This window comes from Octopus bimaculoides, chromosome 6 (genome assembly GCF_046866305.1).
Source record: "Octopus bimaculoides isolate indiv1 chromosome 6, ASM4686630v1, whole genome shotgun sequence".
NCBI lineage: Eukaryota > Metazoa > Mollusca > Cephalopoda > Octopoda > Octopodidae > Octopus > Octopus bimaculoides.
This window is the reverse complement of record NC_142933.1, coordinates 37,283,210-37,300,618: the sequence shown is the minus strand read 5'-3', so window position 1 is coordinate 37,300,618 and position 17,409 is coordinate 37,283,210. Positions and strand designations below refer to the sequence as shown.

At 36.3% G+C, this 17,409-nt stretch overlaps 1 protein-coding gene across 3 annotated transcripts in view; it reads right to left on the bottom strand.

The window, feature by feature from the left end:
- Positions 1-693: 693 nt before the first annotated feature.
- Positions 694-17,409, bottom strand: part of LOC106878619 (uncharacterized) — an 84,001-nt gene continuing 67,285 nt past the window's right edge. For all 3 annotated transcript variants that reach the window (XM_089353753.1, XM_089353755.1, XM_089353754.1), the window contains exon 2: positions 694-5,904. In XM_089353753.1, the coding sequence (XP_089209879.1) occupies positions 4,460-5,887 (1,428 nt within the window). In that variant the 5' untranslated portion in view covers positions 5,888-5,904 and the 3' untranslated portion in view covers positions 694-4,459. The remainder of the gene's footprint in view (positions 5,905-17,409) is intronic.

Sequence of the window (17,409 nt, the reverse complement as noted above, 5' to 3'; positions counted from 1 at the left end):
ATGATTTCTTCTTGATGTTACTCGTCACCTTAAGCAGTGAAAATAGTGAGTTGATTCCTAGAGAATTGTATTTATGCCATAGGGAAATTTTCTGCAGAAAGCAATAGAATTGGGGTCTGTTTCATCTTGGTACGCTCAAAAGGAATCGGTAAATATTTAAGACTAGAGTTCAATTGGATAGGGAGGTGAGACAAAAGGTAGGTTTAAGACAGGGTTTCTCAACCGGAATCCATATGACCTTTGGGGCTCCATATAAGATTTTATTGTTAAAATTTGTGTGTAATAAACTTCTTATACTTCTACAACACACGAAATATTTTAGCTTTTTTACACAATTCCTAATATTTAATTATAGAAATGCGGTAGGGTTTTTTATACACATCAAATAGCTACGTAGGTCTAGTAGAGTAAAATAGGAACCCAAAGGGTCCATAGGCAAAAAATGGTTGAGAAGTATTTATTTCAGACAATGATAAAGGTTAAATTTGTTAAGAGCAGAAAATGCCAGTCACCTAAACTGGACGTGGTTCTATATCAAGAACAGAGCAAAAAGGGTAAAGATGTGTAGTGAGTAGAAAGTAATCGGAGTTCGAATTTTGTGTAGAGTAGTTCTATGAGTAAAAGACACAGTCTGGATATCTGAAAATAATTCGGAATTAATGTTTGGAAAAGAAAGAAAACAAACACAAAACATTCGTTTATAAACTGTTAATTATTGAATGACATAACTCTTAATTATCGCATGACATATCATAGTTAATTACTGAATGACATATAATTTCTTAATTATTATATGACAATCTTTTGTTGATGATATGAATGACATAAATTGTTAATTAGTGGATGACACATCATTTTGATCATTTATGTATGATGTCAATTATTTTACATTATCAAAAGTTTGAAGTTAGTGACCTTGGTCATTTTTGGTCAGTTTTGACCAGATCGTTTAATATAGATAATCATTAGTTCTGGTCATGTGTATCAATAAATTTATATTAACATATAAATACATATAGGTATATGGCGGGGAGATGAGGATTTAGAGGGAAAAAGACATAATCACACATTTCATATAAACACACGGACACATATACACACACACGCACGCACGCACGCACGCATGCACGCAATCATATGTACACATATATTTTCATATAAGCACACGCACACACTCATACGCACGCACACGTTAACGGAATTGTTTTAATGAATTGTACACTTGATTCTAGGAAACATGAGTAACAATCAGTTGACATGTGTGCATATATTGACTTCAGAGTATGTTTATTTGTAGTTGTGTAGGTGATGTGTGTGATTTCTATCAGAACTAAACTTTTATTTCTAACTTAGCAATGTCATATGACCCTTTTTACCAAGGGACGTCACAAATCTACAGAGCAAACTGTTCTGAAAGACCCCAAAATCTAAAGTGAAACCAACTTTAGAATATTCAATGAGAAATAGGTTTAGTTGATCTCCATTTTACAAATGACAACTACATATTATCAAAGAAGGCTGGAACTTTCTACAAAATGTAAAGCATTCTTGTCACCTATGATAGCACGAGATGATTCTATTAAGTCTTTTGCTTTCGACTTCCTGTAACTCAGAAATTGATAATTGCCAAATACATTCATTTCAAATAATATAAACCAAGATAATGTTTATATAACGCATGAATGTCTCGTGTATTAATATTATATGGATACATGCACTAAATATCAAACAAATGTAGTATGGCACTTGAGGTGTGCTGCATATAGCATGAAGGATGCAATCGGAATAGTAAGTCACACAAGAGATATTAGCAGGAGACGTGTGGTAATAAATACGTAGAGTTGCTAAACGATTTAGCACAATGCATGTAGTGGAAATGTGTGTCTAATGGAAGCCAAAGTTTGACTCTTTCCTGTAGCATGTAAGAAATTCACCTTCATGAAATGTTGCTTTACATCCTTGTGTTCACCTGACAACTTCGGATTATATACAGTTAGGACTCACGTTACGGATTTATTTTGATAATAAGTGAATATGACATTATGATTTTTATGGAAACAGTAACAATATGAGTGTAATTAACAAGAAGAGTTGTGTTAAGAAACTATAGTTTAACAAGAATATGGTTAACTTGTACAAATATAACAAATGATTTCTACCACAGGCACAGGGTCACAAAATTTAGTGAGTTGGGTACAGTCGGTTTTAATTATACCAGTCCTGGAACCGGTATTTGTTTTATAGATTCAGAATAATATGGCGGGATTTGAAATCAGAATGTAAATAAATAGCGCAAAACATTTTCTCCCGTGCTCTGTCAATTCCACCATCTACAGCTCTCAGACGGTTGTATCTAGTCCAAATATGTAATATGATCCAATATAAACATACAACAATCTAAACTGATACATTTCACTAACAACTATATAGAAGTAAGTCTAACAAGTGTACAACTAACGATTTCACGTCTGGTGTTTCCTCATAACACTATTCTTGCCAAATCTCCGGCCACGAATTTAATTTTAAGACAAATATTTTGGGAAGGGTACAGTTGATTTAAACAACCCAGGTTTTTGACTGGCATTTATTTTATGAACACTTCTGTAAATTTAATGTAAAATTATATAACTAAATTACGACTATGAATTTACCAATTCTATAACATTGCTTTCACTAGTTAATAAAATGAAGATATGATACAACGGCTCAGGGATTCTAAAGGAGGAATGTGGCCGGTTCATTGGACTTCACTACATAACTAGTACTTAACTATTGATCTTGTTTAATTGATTCTGTCTTACATCAATGGATAATAATTCCAACGAGGTGAACTTTGATTTCCATTATTTCAAGATGGATGGAATAAATACCAGTCATGCACCCAAGCCAATTCATCTTACTATGTCTCTCCTCTACCATTGATAAATCAATATGTAAGTAAAGAGCAAGGGAGCTGCTTAAAACTATAGTTTGGGTCAACTTGGCATAAAGTTGCCTGGACTGCTATAAATTAGAAGCAATTGGAATAAAATTGACAAGACTACAAATAAATAGACTGGAGATTGCTGTGTGGAAGACACAAGTTAGCCATTCAGAAACACACAAAGACCGTTAACTTCATTGAAACATTTATTTGTAATACTGTGCCAAAATTTTCGTCGCTCGAAACTGCGCAAAATTTTGTCGGTGAACCGATCGCAGTTTCGAGCGACGAAAATTTTGACACAGTATTACAAATAAATGTGTAAGCGAAGTTAACGGCCTCTGTGTGTTTCTGAATGGCGAACTTTTGTCTTCCACGCTACAATCGCTTTAGTTTCAGCACACAATTTCAGATCAAAAGACGTGTTAAAGACGTACATCTTCTTAAATAGACTGGGTTATTGTAAAAAGACTGTACATTTATATACATATATGTACATTTATAAATTGTAATGGACAACTAAAGAGTAGATTCTGGACTGCTAAAACAAAATAGAATTGACCAACCTCTTATGATTTAACCACCTTGTAAAAAACTATTGATTTAAAATGATCGAAGACACTCCAATCATATCCACCCTATCTGTAACTCGGACATAGTCTACCTAGGATTACATTATCCTATTTGCTTTAAGATTGTTGCGTGTAATTTGAGGGATATTGTTTGTTACTTTTCATATGTTGAGTTGCAATATAGAAGCTCTACCTATAAACTCGTTGCTATTGCTGTGATGGTTGCTTGAGTTACTGTTAATGTTGTAGTTGTTGAATTTGTTGTAATTACTGTGTAGCTGTTGTTGTTGTTGTTGTTGTTGGTGGTGGTGGTGGTGGTGGTGGTGGTGGTTTTGGTGGTGGTGGTGGTAGTGGTGGTGGTGTTTATCTCAGATCTTTCATCAAAATCATTCCAGCCGTGATCATCTCGTCTTTTCCTTGACACAGTTCACCTACAATTCAGTGTAGCATTCTGTTCTAAACCAGATATTGATGGAAGATTTAGCTGCTTTTTCAAGCAGATCAAGCGACCGCGTTGATGTTCTTTTGTTGACGATTTTGTTGCTGATATAGTTGTTGACTATATGTTTTTGATGTTGTTGATGGTGTTTACTATACCATTATATTTAACCGCTTCGCAACGTCAATCAACTCCGAGGCATGAAGAATAAATTTACACCAGTTTCCAATTCCTTAAAAAGTAATTTTATTAATTAATTATCATATTTTATTTTTATCATCGCCAATCATCCTCGTCGTTATCATCGTCGTCGCCTACTCACCAATTCCCCATGTTGGTGTCGTTGTTGTTGTTATTATTATTATTATTATTATTATTATTATTATTATTATTATTATTATTATTATTATTATTATTATTATTGCTATTGATGTTTTCTGGTCGTTTATTCATGTTGTCACATTTACAAAGTTGCCCTGCTTGAATCTGCTGCTGTTTGAGCAAGTTCTTCCTTTTGATTGGACGTCAATCTGATGACGTCGTACTGACGTCACTACAAGAAAGTTCACCGCTGAAATCACTGCGGTCCACGCCTGTTGTCCAGCTCTCCAGGAGGTCACTGAAATCAGGTGTTTTGGAAGAATTCAACATGTAACTGGAACGTGTAGAATATTTTGATTTTGCTGCCTCTGACCCAGAACAGGGTTGTTTCCAGAAAGAACGAGGTAATTTTCTTTGGCTCATAGGTATAATATCATCATGTTTTTTCAGATCCAACCGAAGACGTTTCAATTTCCTTGTCGACGTTTTTGATTTTGAATCAGTGAAAAAGTTACGCAGTCCAAATTCAAACAGTTCATTCAATGGCCCTAGTCCAACGGATTTATTCAGGCGACCACTAAACTTTTCCTTGTTATCAAAGCCTATCGAAGATTGGCTGTCGGAGGCTGCAGACGATGTGGTCGCCGTTGCTGAGGTAGCACTTCGCTTTGAAGAGCTACGTCGCGTGTCAGGATTCTCACCGTGTGCAATTCTCAACAAATCTGCGTAATAGAGTTCCCGCCCTGATTTATTTGATATCCACTTATCTTCATAAATATCACAAGAGTCCTCGTCACCATGCTTACGACCGAAAAACTTCTGTATATCGGCACTGATCAACTGAGCAAAGTCTATCAGTTGTTTACTTGCATTTGGGGATTCAGGTCTTCGAGGATAGTTGAGAACTGGAAAGTAAACTTCTTCGAGGTCAGCCGAATAATGTGAATCATGATCACTAAAATCATCATCGTCAGCAACGCAATCATCATCATCATTATTATCATTTTTATTATTATTATTATTATCATCATCATCGTCGTCGTTGTTACTGTTGACGTTTGTGTGACCGTCGTGGTAATTGCTTTTCATGACATTATTGCAAATAACAGTTGAATTTGCTAAGTTGCTGTGATTTCTGAAATGGCTAAATCCTTGGAAGTGCTCACCATTGAATACATTGTTGCTAACATGTGCAGCAGTTGCAGAAGACATCTCAGCTGTGCTAATACTGCATCTATTATTGCAATAAATGTCTGTGTCTTCACTACAACTATCATCAAAACCATCCTCATTATCTTGTCCGTCGAGAGAGGCAGCCTTAGCTAGAGCTTGAAAAGATTTTTTAAATATCGATGTTGGTGTAGTCCTCAGTTCAACAGGCCTCAAAGACGGTAGGTTTGCTCTGTGAAGACTCGCTGTCACGTTACTGTCATGCATAGTAGCACCAATGGAAGCAACTGCTGTCATAGCTGAAAGTTTATCGTCTGGCTCCAATGATACACCACGTCCTCTCTGTTCTGGGTGACTAAATCTAAACAAACGATCATCGCTGCCTGAACACTGACTATTCAATGGCTTTCTGAGTGTTTCCTTTTTTAGTAATCTTCGTTGATCGCTTCTTCGAACGCACATTCACAATACTCGATCACCTGAAAATAACAATAATATAATATTACCATTAATTGAAACATTGACAGAAATTGCATTAGTAATTATTATAAGGCGTTGACAGTTGTAATAAAACAACGGCCTTTATAAGCAGTCAAGATAAGGATATCAGTTATATGAATGTTAGCAGTCATAAAATTAATGATAGTTAATACAAGAAAAATAGCAATAATTTTGAAAATATTATCAATCAGTAGAATGTTATCATTACAATAGGGTTTCATATATGTAATATAGCGAGATGAAAAATATTGATCAACTGAGGTTATCCAAATACATTGGAAACAAAAACTTCCTCTGAGTGTGTTTAAAACTTGAAACCGAACAACTCGGATAAGATCAGTGGTGACCGAGACATGTGATCAATATAGACAATGTATGTTGCAGGGAACTTGGTCTTCAGAAGCATTTAGACAGTGCGGTGAACGTGTTTCGATCATATTAGACCTCCTCAGCGGAACAAATTCTATTCATCTGGAATATATATATATATATATATATATATATATATATATATATATATATATATATACGTGTATATTGAGAAATACATATGCGTGCACACACAGGCACACAGGCACACACAGACACAGACACGTATATATACATGCGTACATATATGCATACATGCATATATGCATATATTACATATATACATATATTACATATATATATATATATATATATATATATATATATATATATATATATATATATATATATATATATATATATATATATATATATATATATATATATATATATATATATATAATGATATGTGTGTGTGTGTAAGATCCAAGGATCCAGGTATAGGAAGTTAGTAAGCTTCGAGCAATTCGTAAAAGGTATAAAAAAACAACTTTCAGGAACAAGAGAAGTTTATTAGCGTAGAATGTTGTAAATTTTTCCCATATCGAGGTTCAATAAGCTGAAAAAAGTTATTTTATAGTTCACGGTTAGCAGCCAGGAGTATTTCTTAAACCGTTAGCTTCACATTTCAACAGCTTAACTGAAATTTAGCCCAAGTAACAAGAAGTGAGAGGGATATAGTGGAACAGAGAAACTGTGGGTAATACAGATAATTTGACATTATTTTTGATTTCTGCATCCAAAAACATTTAAGAGACAAGTATTCTTTTTCTTGGGACAAATTCTTTGTTGATCAGTGTTATTCTTATCGTAGTTTACAAATCCAAGCATGAAAACTTTGAAGGTTTGGAGACAGAGCCCCCTTTTCACACACGCACACACATATGCACTTATATATTAATGATGTACACAAATACATGGCATGTATACATAATACTGAAATACGCATAAAATAAACCCATGCAGACAAACATATTAATATAACAAATTTTAAAAAATAAATACATAAATCAATGAAGAAACAAAAAAGAAACAGTAAGATTATACATGTTGACTTTATTGGGTATTTCTGTTTATTTAGAAACCTACAATGAAAAGGTCATTTCACAGACGCTAAACGATAAATTTCAAAGGGTACAACTTTAACGTTGATACCGCTCCTCTTAACGCAGAAAATTTATCTCGCTTTTGGCTAAAAAATACAGTTTTTTTCTATTTTTAGACCTCTGTAGCTTTTCCTCCAATTTTGTTCTCCACAACATCATACCTTCATAGAAATAAGACTGGAAGACTACATTATTATAGCTGATTTTCAGATGTTTTACTGTCTTTTAAAAAACGCATATTTTGCGAATAAAAAAGAAAACTAGATCCCACCAAAATTGAAAGCAGTCTGAGCAAAATTAAAGGGGGCTGATTTGGCGAATGAAACTAACTAGATCCGAACTTTCAAGCAAAGGTATCGAGTACCTTAAAGCACTGACAGATAGGGTAATAAAGTTAGACAAACGTTGGAAGCCACTGGTGAGTAAGAACTGGGCAGACCTAGGGCTAAACAACAACAGTAACAAGCAAACCGTCACACAAGAGAGCGTATATAATGGTCACTATCAACCTCATGTTATCTATCATCTGATGGTCAGTGTAAACACAGGATGTCCACACTGTCTGGTCTGACAGACATGTAAATTGTTTCACTGTCGCCATTCCCGCCTCTGTCTCTCTCTCTCTCTATCTATCTCTCTCTATCTCTCTCTCTCTATCTATCTCTCTCTCTATCTCTCTATCTCTCTCTCTCTTTCTTTCTCATATACGCTCGCGCACGCACACACATGCACTCACAGACTCATTCTCGAACTAGTCTATATTTTTGTTTGTAGTACGACGAGGTTCTGTGTTATCGGAAGTCCAGGTGATAAGACCATCAAAATATGTGTATGCGTATGTGCATGTGTGTGCGCGTGAGAGAGTGACAGAGAGAAAAGAAGGAGAGAGAGGGACAGTGTGTATGTGTGTGTGGAGGGAGGGAGCGAGTATGTACCTGCATGCGTGTAATGGACTAGATGCTGGTTAGCGCCATCTAATGCTCTGATATCTTCGGATTAAATTCAACTCTAACCCTAAAACTAGAAGACTTAATACGTGTGTGTGTGTGTGTATGTGTGCTTGTGTGTGAGTACGTATGTATGTATGCATATATATATATATATATATATATATATATATATATATATATACAGGGTGCGATGAGTAAATCGTTGCCATCTTATATTTTTAATTTCACTCATGCACATTGTTTTTTTATATTTTGTCGACTATACAGTATAGTAGGGGCAGCTGGGCACCGTCTGTGAGAAGAACAGCACCATGATGTAATTCACTCTGCTAGAAATTTGGAAATTACATGCTGTACTGCTTGGCATTCGCGCCGGAAGCTCCAATACGAGCAGATGGTGAACACACACAGAACAACTGTTGGCTTGCCGTGTTCTCAAAACATGTACCGAGGGTGATAAAAATCAAACATCCAGTCAACATCATGGTTTTTGAAATGATCAATAGTGATGGCGACGTTATGCCTCCATTCATGTTCCCACGCGAACTCAGACTCAACACCGAGGCCTACATTAAATGCCTGGAGAGTAGCTGCTGGAAGACCCTATGTCTGGCAACAAGAATCTGCACCATGCCACACAAGGAAGAGTACTCAGTCACGGCTGTCAGACAATTTCTGCGGCCACATCATCCCTATCATCTGGCCACCTAACTGCCTAGTCCTGATAATTTTTTCCACTTTGATAATAATATGATTATAAGATTACAAAAAGTTATTAAAGTGGAAAAATTATCAGAAAAGCCATTTCTATTAAATTTTCAAACATATAATACTGCACCAAGGACTTTCTATATATGTATTTATATATATATATATATATATATGTGTATATATATATATATATATATATATATATATATATATATATATATATATATATATATATATATATATATATATATACGTATGTATGTATATGATGGATTCTCCCGTAGAGATTTCGACGTATGAGATCTAACAGCATGTCTGGGGTTTGAGTTTTTTCTTTTGTTTTAGCTCTGTTTGAGCATTATGTCTCTTACGAGACTTTAACCCACCCAACGATTTACAGACAAGTCCACAGATTGGTCATAAGAATGGGTTATTATGTAAAGCAGCTGGCATGTTAATTCGATACTTTGCCTTTGCTCCCATCTCTTTAAGATGATCCAGACAGTCCAATTCATAGTTCTTTATGGCTTTATCACAAGTCAAACTTAATTCGTTGTGATTCAATGTTCCCAGGGAATCTTTGTCACTCTCAGGTTAGCTTTGAGCTTATTCATGGTCTTCCTTTATTTCTCATGCATAAATTTCATTTTATTTATTTTAGTCTTTTTCATTGGGAGAATTCATGCTGCTCACTAACCACATGACAAGACTCTTTTGTTCTAGTCAAGCGAAGTGTTTTTTTTTTGGTTGTCTGAATCGGTTGATGTGTATATAAATGCATGTATGTACGAATAATATATTTGCTTGGAGGGTATGTGTTCACTTTAATATACAAGTGTCTATGCTATTTACTTTTTTCTCTTTAATAATACAAGTATTTATGCTTCACCCTCGTGTGCGCAGATTGATGCATTCCCATAGGCTCAGGAACTGGGCAGGGGGTGCAAGCGCATCCCTTAATTTTTTTTTTTTTTTTTTTCTGTGACGAGTGAGCAATGAAAACGCTTTGAACCTCCTACTGAAAAACTTCGTCACCAAAACAAACGAGCATAAATCCATTTTTGGACTGATTTTAAATATTACTTTTTCATTTTTGGATTTATCTGATTTAGTTATGATAATTAGTATTATTAAATCTGATTGTTTTGCATTTAAAATTGAAAAAAATCGACATTGTAAAAACTTTTGGACCTGGATTTGCACCCTCTAAGCAAATTTTATTGCTTCACTTATGTGCATGTGTGTGTGCATGTGTGTGTGTGTGTGTGTGTGTGTGTGTGTGTGTGTGTGTGTGTGTGTGTGTGTGTGTGTGTGTGTGTGTGTGTGTGTGTGTGTGTGTGAGGAAATTCACATAAGAGTAGGATTCTAGAGCATTTCACATGCTTTTCATGTTTAGCATGGAAAACTCATGGAGAATCTCTGAAAGGTTTTGCATCACTGGTTGATCGTATTACGAGAACACAGATTAGTTTGCTTTGTTCTTCTGTATATATGTATAAAAGTACGTTCAAACAATTTCAGTTTGACGAACAACATGAATATGAAATTTCAATATGCAGCGTTTTTGACGGATACGGAATGATACTAAGTGATGAGATTAAATAATGTAGTCGTAGGTTAGATGCATTATGACTAACTAAAGAAGTAGATCGGATGGTTTACAGCTGGTTTGCCTTTATCCAAAGGATTATCTACAACAACAATAATACTAATAATAATTCTTTTTTTGTAATAGGCATAAGGCCTGAAATTTTGTGAGATGGAGGCAAGACGATTACATCGACCCTAGTACTTTGATGGAGTTATTTGGGATGTTTGGTGTGTTTAACAATATCATATTCTATACGTATATCTATTTGTATGGTGTGGGAAGATGTGAAGAGTGTAATTTATGAAAATATAGGTGATGATTTATTTGTTATTATGTCAATAATAATTTTGTGTATTGACACTTTATTTGAGGGATTTATTTTTCAAAATGTGGTGATTTGTTTTAATGAAGTAATTAGATCGTAATCAGATAGTAATCAGAGCGTACAAATGAGCGAAATGCTGGTAAGCTTTTTGCCCGACGTGCTAACAATTCTTTTCTACTCTAGGCACAAGGCCAGAAATTTTGGGGGAAGGGGCCAGTTGATTAGATCGATCCAGAACGCAACTGGTACTTAATTTATCGACCCCGAAAGGATGAAAGGCAAAGTCGATCTCGGCGGAATTTGAACTCAGAACGTAAAGACAGACGAAATACCGCTAAGCATTTCGCCCGGCGTGCTAACAATTCTGCCATCTCGTCAGCTTAATCATAATAATAATCCTTTCTACTAAGGGCACAAGGCCTGAAATTTGTGGGGAGAAAGTAAGTCGATCACATCGACCCCGTGCGTAACTGGTACTTATGTTATCGACCCTGAAGAACGAAAGGCAAAGTCAACCTCGGCGGAACTTGAACTCAGATCGTATTGACGAACAAAATGCTGCTAATCCCGACGTGCTAACAATTCTACCAGCTCGCCACCTTAATCATGATAATAACATCAACAATAACAACATCAACAAAATCAGCAGCCACAGTAGTATCCAAACAGCAATTGAACAAAAGCAAAGGGCCAGCGATCACAACTATTACAACACGAATAAAAACAACACCAACAGCAACAATCGATAAGTTCGAGGAATGGACAATTATAAGTGAGATGTTGTATATTGAGGGTTTAAGTTGACGCCCTTAAGATCTATAAAATTTGTCGGTGTGTATACAGTGAGGTGAATGCAATACTCTACGCAGTAATAAATTGTTCCAACAAAGCTTAAAAACAGATTAAGTAAATCCTCTCACGTTTCCGTCTGTTGTTGTTACTGTTGTTTATCTTAATAATTTCCCTCCTTGTTACACTGGTTACTCATCTCTTAATTAAATACCCTCTTTCCTTTTCTCTTACTACACACACACACACACACACACACACACACACACACAAACACACACACAGAGAGACAAACAGAGGCGGAACATGCATATATACGCACAGATGATATAAACACACAAAGACACATAACTGAGTGTATGTTATTTGCACGCTTGGTAATTTGTATGCGCATGTATAAGCATATATCTTTGTATGTGTAATATATATCTACATATATGTTATCACATACAAAGACGTGTGTGTGTGTGTGTGTGTGTGTGTGTGTGTGTGTGTGTGTGTGTGTGTGTGTGTGTGTGTACATAAATATACACGAGGGGTGCTGAAAATTTCCTGACTTTGAGTAAAAGAAAGTACAGGAGGAGCAGTTAATTAGGATTTCATTCAAGATATTCTCCTCTCAGATTCACACACTTATTGCAGCGGTCCTCCATTTTTTCTGAGCCCTGTAAAAGAACTCGGAAAGCTGGGCCTCTAACCAGGCTTTCACGATACCTTTAAAGCCAGAAACTTTCAGCCCCCACCCTCGTGTATATATATACATGTGGGTGGGGGCTTAGTAGCATTTCGTTCGTCAATACGATCTGAGTTCAAATTTTGCCGATGTTGACTTTGCCTTTCATCCTTCAGAGTCGATAAAATAAGTACCAGTTACGAACTGGGGTCAATGTGATCGACTTAGCCTATATATATATATATATATATATATATATACATATTAATAACAATAATAATCTTCGAATGGAGTTTATAAACATCCTAATGCATCGCTATGCGCGTTTCCACAGATTATATGTTTTTTTAAGATCATAGACCGTATTCTTGGAATGGTTACAGTGCAGTCCGTAGTGTCCATGGACATACGGGTAGAGCATGTTCATGCATTCTTTCTTGGTGTTTGTCTTAAAGGTATTTATTAGTGAGTGAACTCGGCGCATCTTTGTTGTTGATGTTGGGTAACTTTCTACAGGTGTTAGCAGAGTTCTTGACCTGTAAACCTAAATTAGAACAATGGAATCAGAGAGACGGTGAAATTGAAAATCGTTTCGTGAAGAAAATGAAATGGATCTGTTTTGTTAGAACATCTATTTTGTTGGAAAGATTTCCCAAATTGCAGTAGAGCCTTTGCTCCCTTCCTCAAGGCAATTATTTGCTAAAGGCATCTCGATCAACGTTGCAAAGTCCTCCAACTAGCAACTTCTCGATCAATATGGCTTTATAAGAAACGGTTCTGCTGATAGAGACACCACATATATTTCAACCCTTAACACTGCTGCACTGAACACACACACATATAACAAAATACTGCCAGAATCAATATTTCCCACCTACTTTCCACATCATCACGGGTACATTGTAGCTAAGTGTGAAAGTGTTTCCGATCATTAAAAGGCAACAAGGTAGTCGCAGTCCAGTTGATGATGTTCCTCCCATGCTTTTCGAAGACTCCGGTCATCAACACCTATTATCGCCAACATCACTCTTTGTCTAAAAAGTATCCACCTCTAGTCTATAGAAAACTCTTGAGAGTTTGTCTCATTTCAAAAGAGATCTCTGACAATTTAACTTACTCCCAGCATTTCAAATACAGTACCGGACATTTCATCCAGTTTCCAGAAATCTGGAATTTCCAGAAATTCTGGAATACTGAGTAACATCATATATGATACTGTACCCTGTATTCAATAATCTGACCCTCTTTTGGGAGTTGCGTAATTTGCATCCGGTGTGTCAAAATTAGTTTGTTCTTTACTTTTTGCGGTTCTCAAACTGGGGTCCACGGTCCCCTAGGGGACCGCGAATGGACACTGAAGTATTGTGAAAACGGGTGGCTTGAGACAGTTAAGTTAAAAAATTTTTAAACTTCCAATTTTTCGCATGCTATCATCCAAAAGGAAGACTTCTAAAACCCACGCCACGACACTCTTTTGCTAATCACACATATGTTGTATAATAAGTGTGATTGTCCGATGGAAAATATGCAGGTATAACGGTTGATCGTGCATTTGCTGTCGCTATTCTACGCTCACATGATTCACCACTCTACTATTGCAATCCACACGTTTGCATGTCTCGCCGTTATTATCCTCACCGGTGCATGTTCCCGCATGACTTTGCCCTTTGCCAGACATCCATTCTCATCCTGCATATTGGCTGGGCTTTGTAAGGCATGGCTGTTTTTCATGGCAACGTGTTCCGACAAAACTGTCTTCTCAACGGTTATCAATTCACGGAAGTTTATCTACGAAAAAACAACGTTCATATACGCTTTGGTTTTCTTCCAAAGATAACAGTGAGATGTAAGCTTTATTGCTAATTAGTACACCCAAAAGCTGACTACAATAAGGCATATATGCACACCCGTAGTATATAATAAATACGAAATAAATATACGATGTAGTTATATTAAATTGGTTTACTGAATCTTATTTCTTTTAACCATGCCTCCCCCCCCCCAAAAAAAAAAGAAGTAAAAGAAAATGAGATATGTTCAGTCTTATTTGAAATTCGATTTTACAGTGATAAAGTCTTGACGGAGAAGAGAAACCACATTGAGTTTTGTGCTCCAAGGTTTTGGTGTCTACTTCACTAAAGCCCAGCAAGTTAAAGAGCCACTTCGAAACGAAGCATCCCAGTTCAACAAATAGAGATGTCGACTTCATCAGACGCAAAGCCGACAGATTGATGAAATCCAGACTTGATGACACAAGAATGTCTTCGCTGGTTTGGAAGTATTCTACGAGGTTTCAAGGAAAACAGCTGTTGCCAAAAAGCCCTACAATATCAGCGAAGAGTTGATATTGCCTTGTTGTAAAGATATCATATCGAATGTGCTGGGGAGTTCTGAACTTCAGAAGCTGAAGCATGTCTTCTCAATCGATACTGTTAGCAAGTGAATACCATTAGCTATCTGATAACATTTTATCGCAGGTGGTCTCAAAGATTCACAATTCACTTTTTAACTTTTTCGCGATCCAGCTTGATGAAACGATGGATGTTGCCATCTTAGCCCAACTTTGCGTCTATGTACGTTATGTACATAACAATCGCCTGGAAGACGAATTCCTGTTTCGCGAAACCTTCAGCACCAAAACAACCGCAAGTGAAATATTTAATAAAGTGGACAAATTTTTTGAGACCCATGATACCAACTGAGAGTATATCATTGACACGTGCACCGACAACGCTCCAGCAATGCTTGGTTCTCGTTCCGATTTTCAGACTTTGCTGAAAGAAAACTTCCCAGCCACTATTGGTAGCACTACACAATTCATCAACAAGCACTAATGGTGAAAACTATGCTTGATGAGTTAAAAAATGTTCTGGATTACGTGATTACAGCAGTGAACTCCATCAAAGCGAACGCACTCAACTCCCGTCTGTTTGCCGAGTTGTGCAAAGAAAGTGATTCTGAATTCGAAACGCTTCTGTTGCACTCACAAGTGAGATGGCTTTCGAAACGAAAAACAATAAAGAGGGTTTTTCTTCTACGAAAATAAATCAACGATTTTTTTTACAAGATGTCAAGCCAGGTTTGCACGCCAAATTCTCCGATGTTCGTTTTCTGATCTGCTTGGCATATTTGTTGGACATATTCTTGTGAGTGAATGCCGTCAATCATTCACTGCAAGGGAAAGATACAACCATGCCTCATTCTCATGAAAAACTATTTTCAAAATGAAGCTTGAACTTTGGTACCCAAAGTTGGATAGAAAGAATTTTGCATCATTTCATCAACTAAACATGTTTATTGATGAGACCGAGCTTCAAGTCGATGACGTTATCGTTGAACTAATGAAACAACACGTCTCATTACTTGGCAGAGAAATATATTTTTATTTTCCACATCTTCATGACTGTGACAAATACTGCCGCTTTATCAGGAACCCCTTTGCACTCTTTGTTAGCGATCTACCCGCAGAAAACAATTTAATTCCAGAGCAATTCATTGATTCAGTCAATGATAGAGGTGCAAAATGTTTTTTTTTTCCGTGAAATGTGCTCTTCTGACTTTTGGATTGAAATGGCAGTCATATTCTGATGTCGCAAAGATTACTTTTAGAGTACTGATACCAGTTCGAACCACCTATGAGTGTGAGGCCGCGTTTTCCACTTCCCTTGCCATCAAAATGAAGTAACGAAATCGACTGGATGTCATACTAGAAATGGGGATTGCTTTCTTCAAAACAGAGCCGAACGTAAAAGAGCTGGTCACTGCTAAGCAGGTACATTCATCACACTGAACTTTGCTGTAAATAAAATAACAGATAGTCTGCGTTTGTAAATAAATAATTTTTGATATAATTTTTTGTTGTTGTCATGTTATGTATCGGGGATTCAGGAAGAGGGATGGCTACCTTCAGGGGAGGAAGAGAAGACGGTTCTACTAAAATTGTACTTTTTTATGCATACTAGTGGTCCGAGTGACAGAAACTTCAGTACACTTTGGGATGCTATTACAATTCTTCTGCTGAAAATAGCTAAATTGGTTGAAATGCACCTCTTGGATAATGAATATGAGGAATGACCTACCAACGGGGAGGATAACATCCCAAAACATGGCAAAAGGGGAAGGTGATGCTAAAAGCTCGAGAACCACTGATATGTACGTATAAGTACCGTAGTTTTCGCTGTATGACCCACGGTTTCTGACTGCTAAATGGGCACAAATGGATCTTACACAGTTAATACAGGATGCTCGGTATATTTTCGGACTGTTTTTGTTTCTCATTTGTTTTGTAACCAATTAATCAACTGATTCCCCATATCTTCATGTGTATTTACTGTATCCCTATAGGGTGTTGCGTGGATTAAGTTGTGGTTTCCGGATTTGCAGGTCTATGGGCAGTACAGTTCATAGTCCGGAAAATACGGTACATGAATGTATGTAAATTTGTTCCAAGTTAATTATCCTGCATTTTCTAGAGGACCGCGAATCATCGAAAAAACTGTAAGGGGATCGGCGCGTAAAACTTTTTGAAAAGTTTGAGAACCACTGCTTAAGACTGCTATTAATTTGTACCTACATCTGTTAAATAAAAATATGTTTTGTACTTTTCTTCGCTTAATGTTCATCCAATAAACAGTATACTGAGTACATGGTACCGTATGACAGTTTAAGAATTTTAAATGGATTAATAAGCATCAAACACTGCTAAAGAAGTGTATTAATTTAAATCTGTTAAATACAATTTAGTACTTGTATTTTCATATTTAATTTTATATTTTTTAAGTATATATTTAGAATGTCTCCAGAAATCCGGGACACTTCCGCTCCCAAGCTTACCGGATAATTGATCGCGTATTGTAAAATCGAAAACCGTCATAAATAACTACCCGTTTTGTCGTCTTGAACAATTTTCCATCCTCGTGTATCTCATTTAACCTTAACATTACTCTGCGTAAATGTGTGTGTGTGTGTG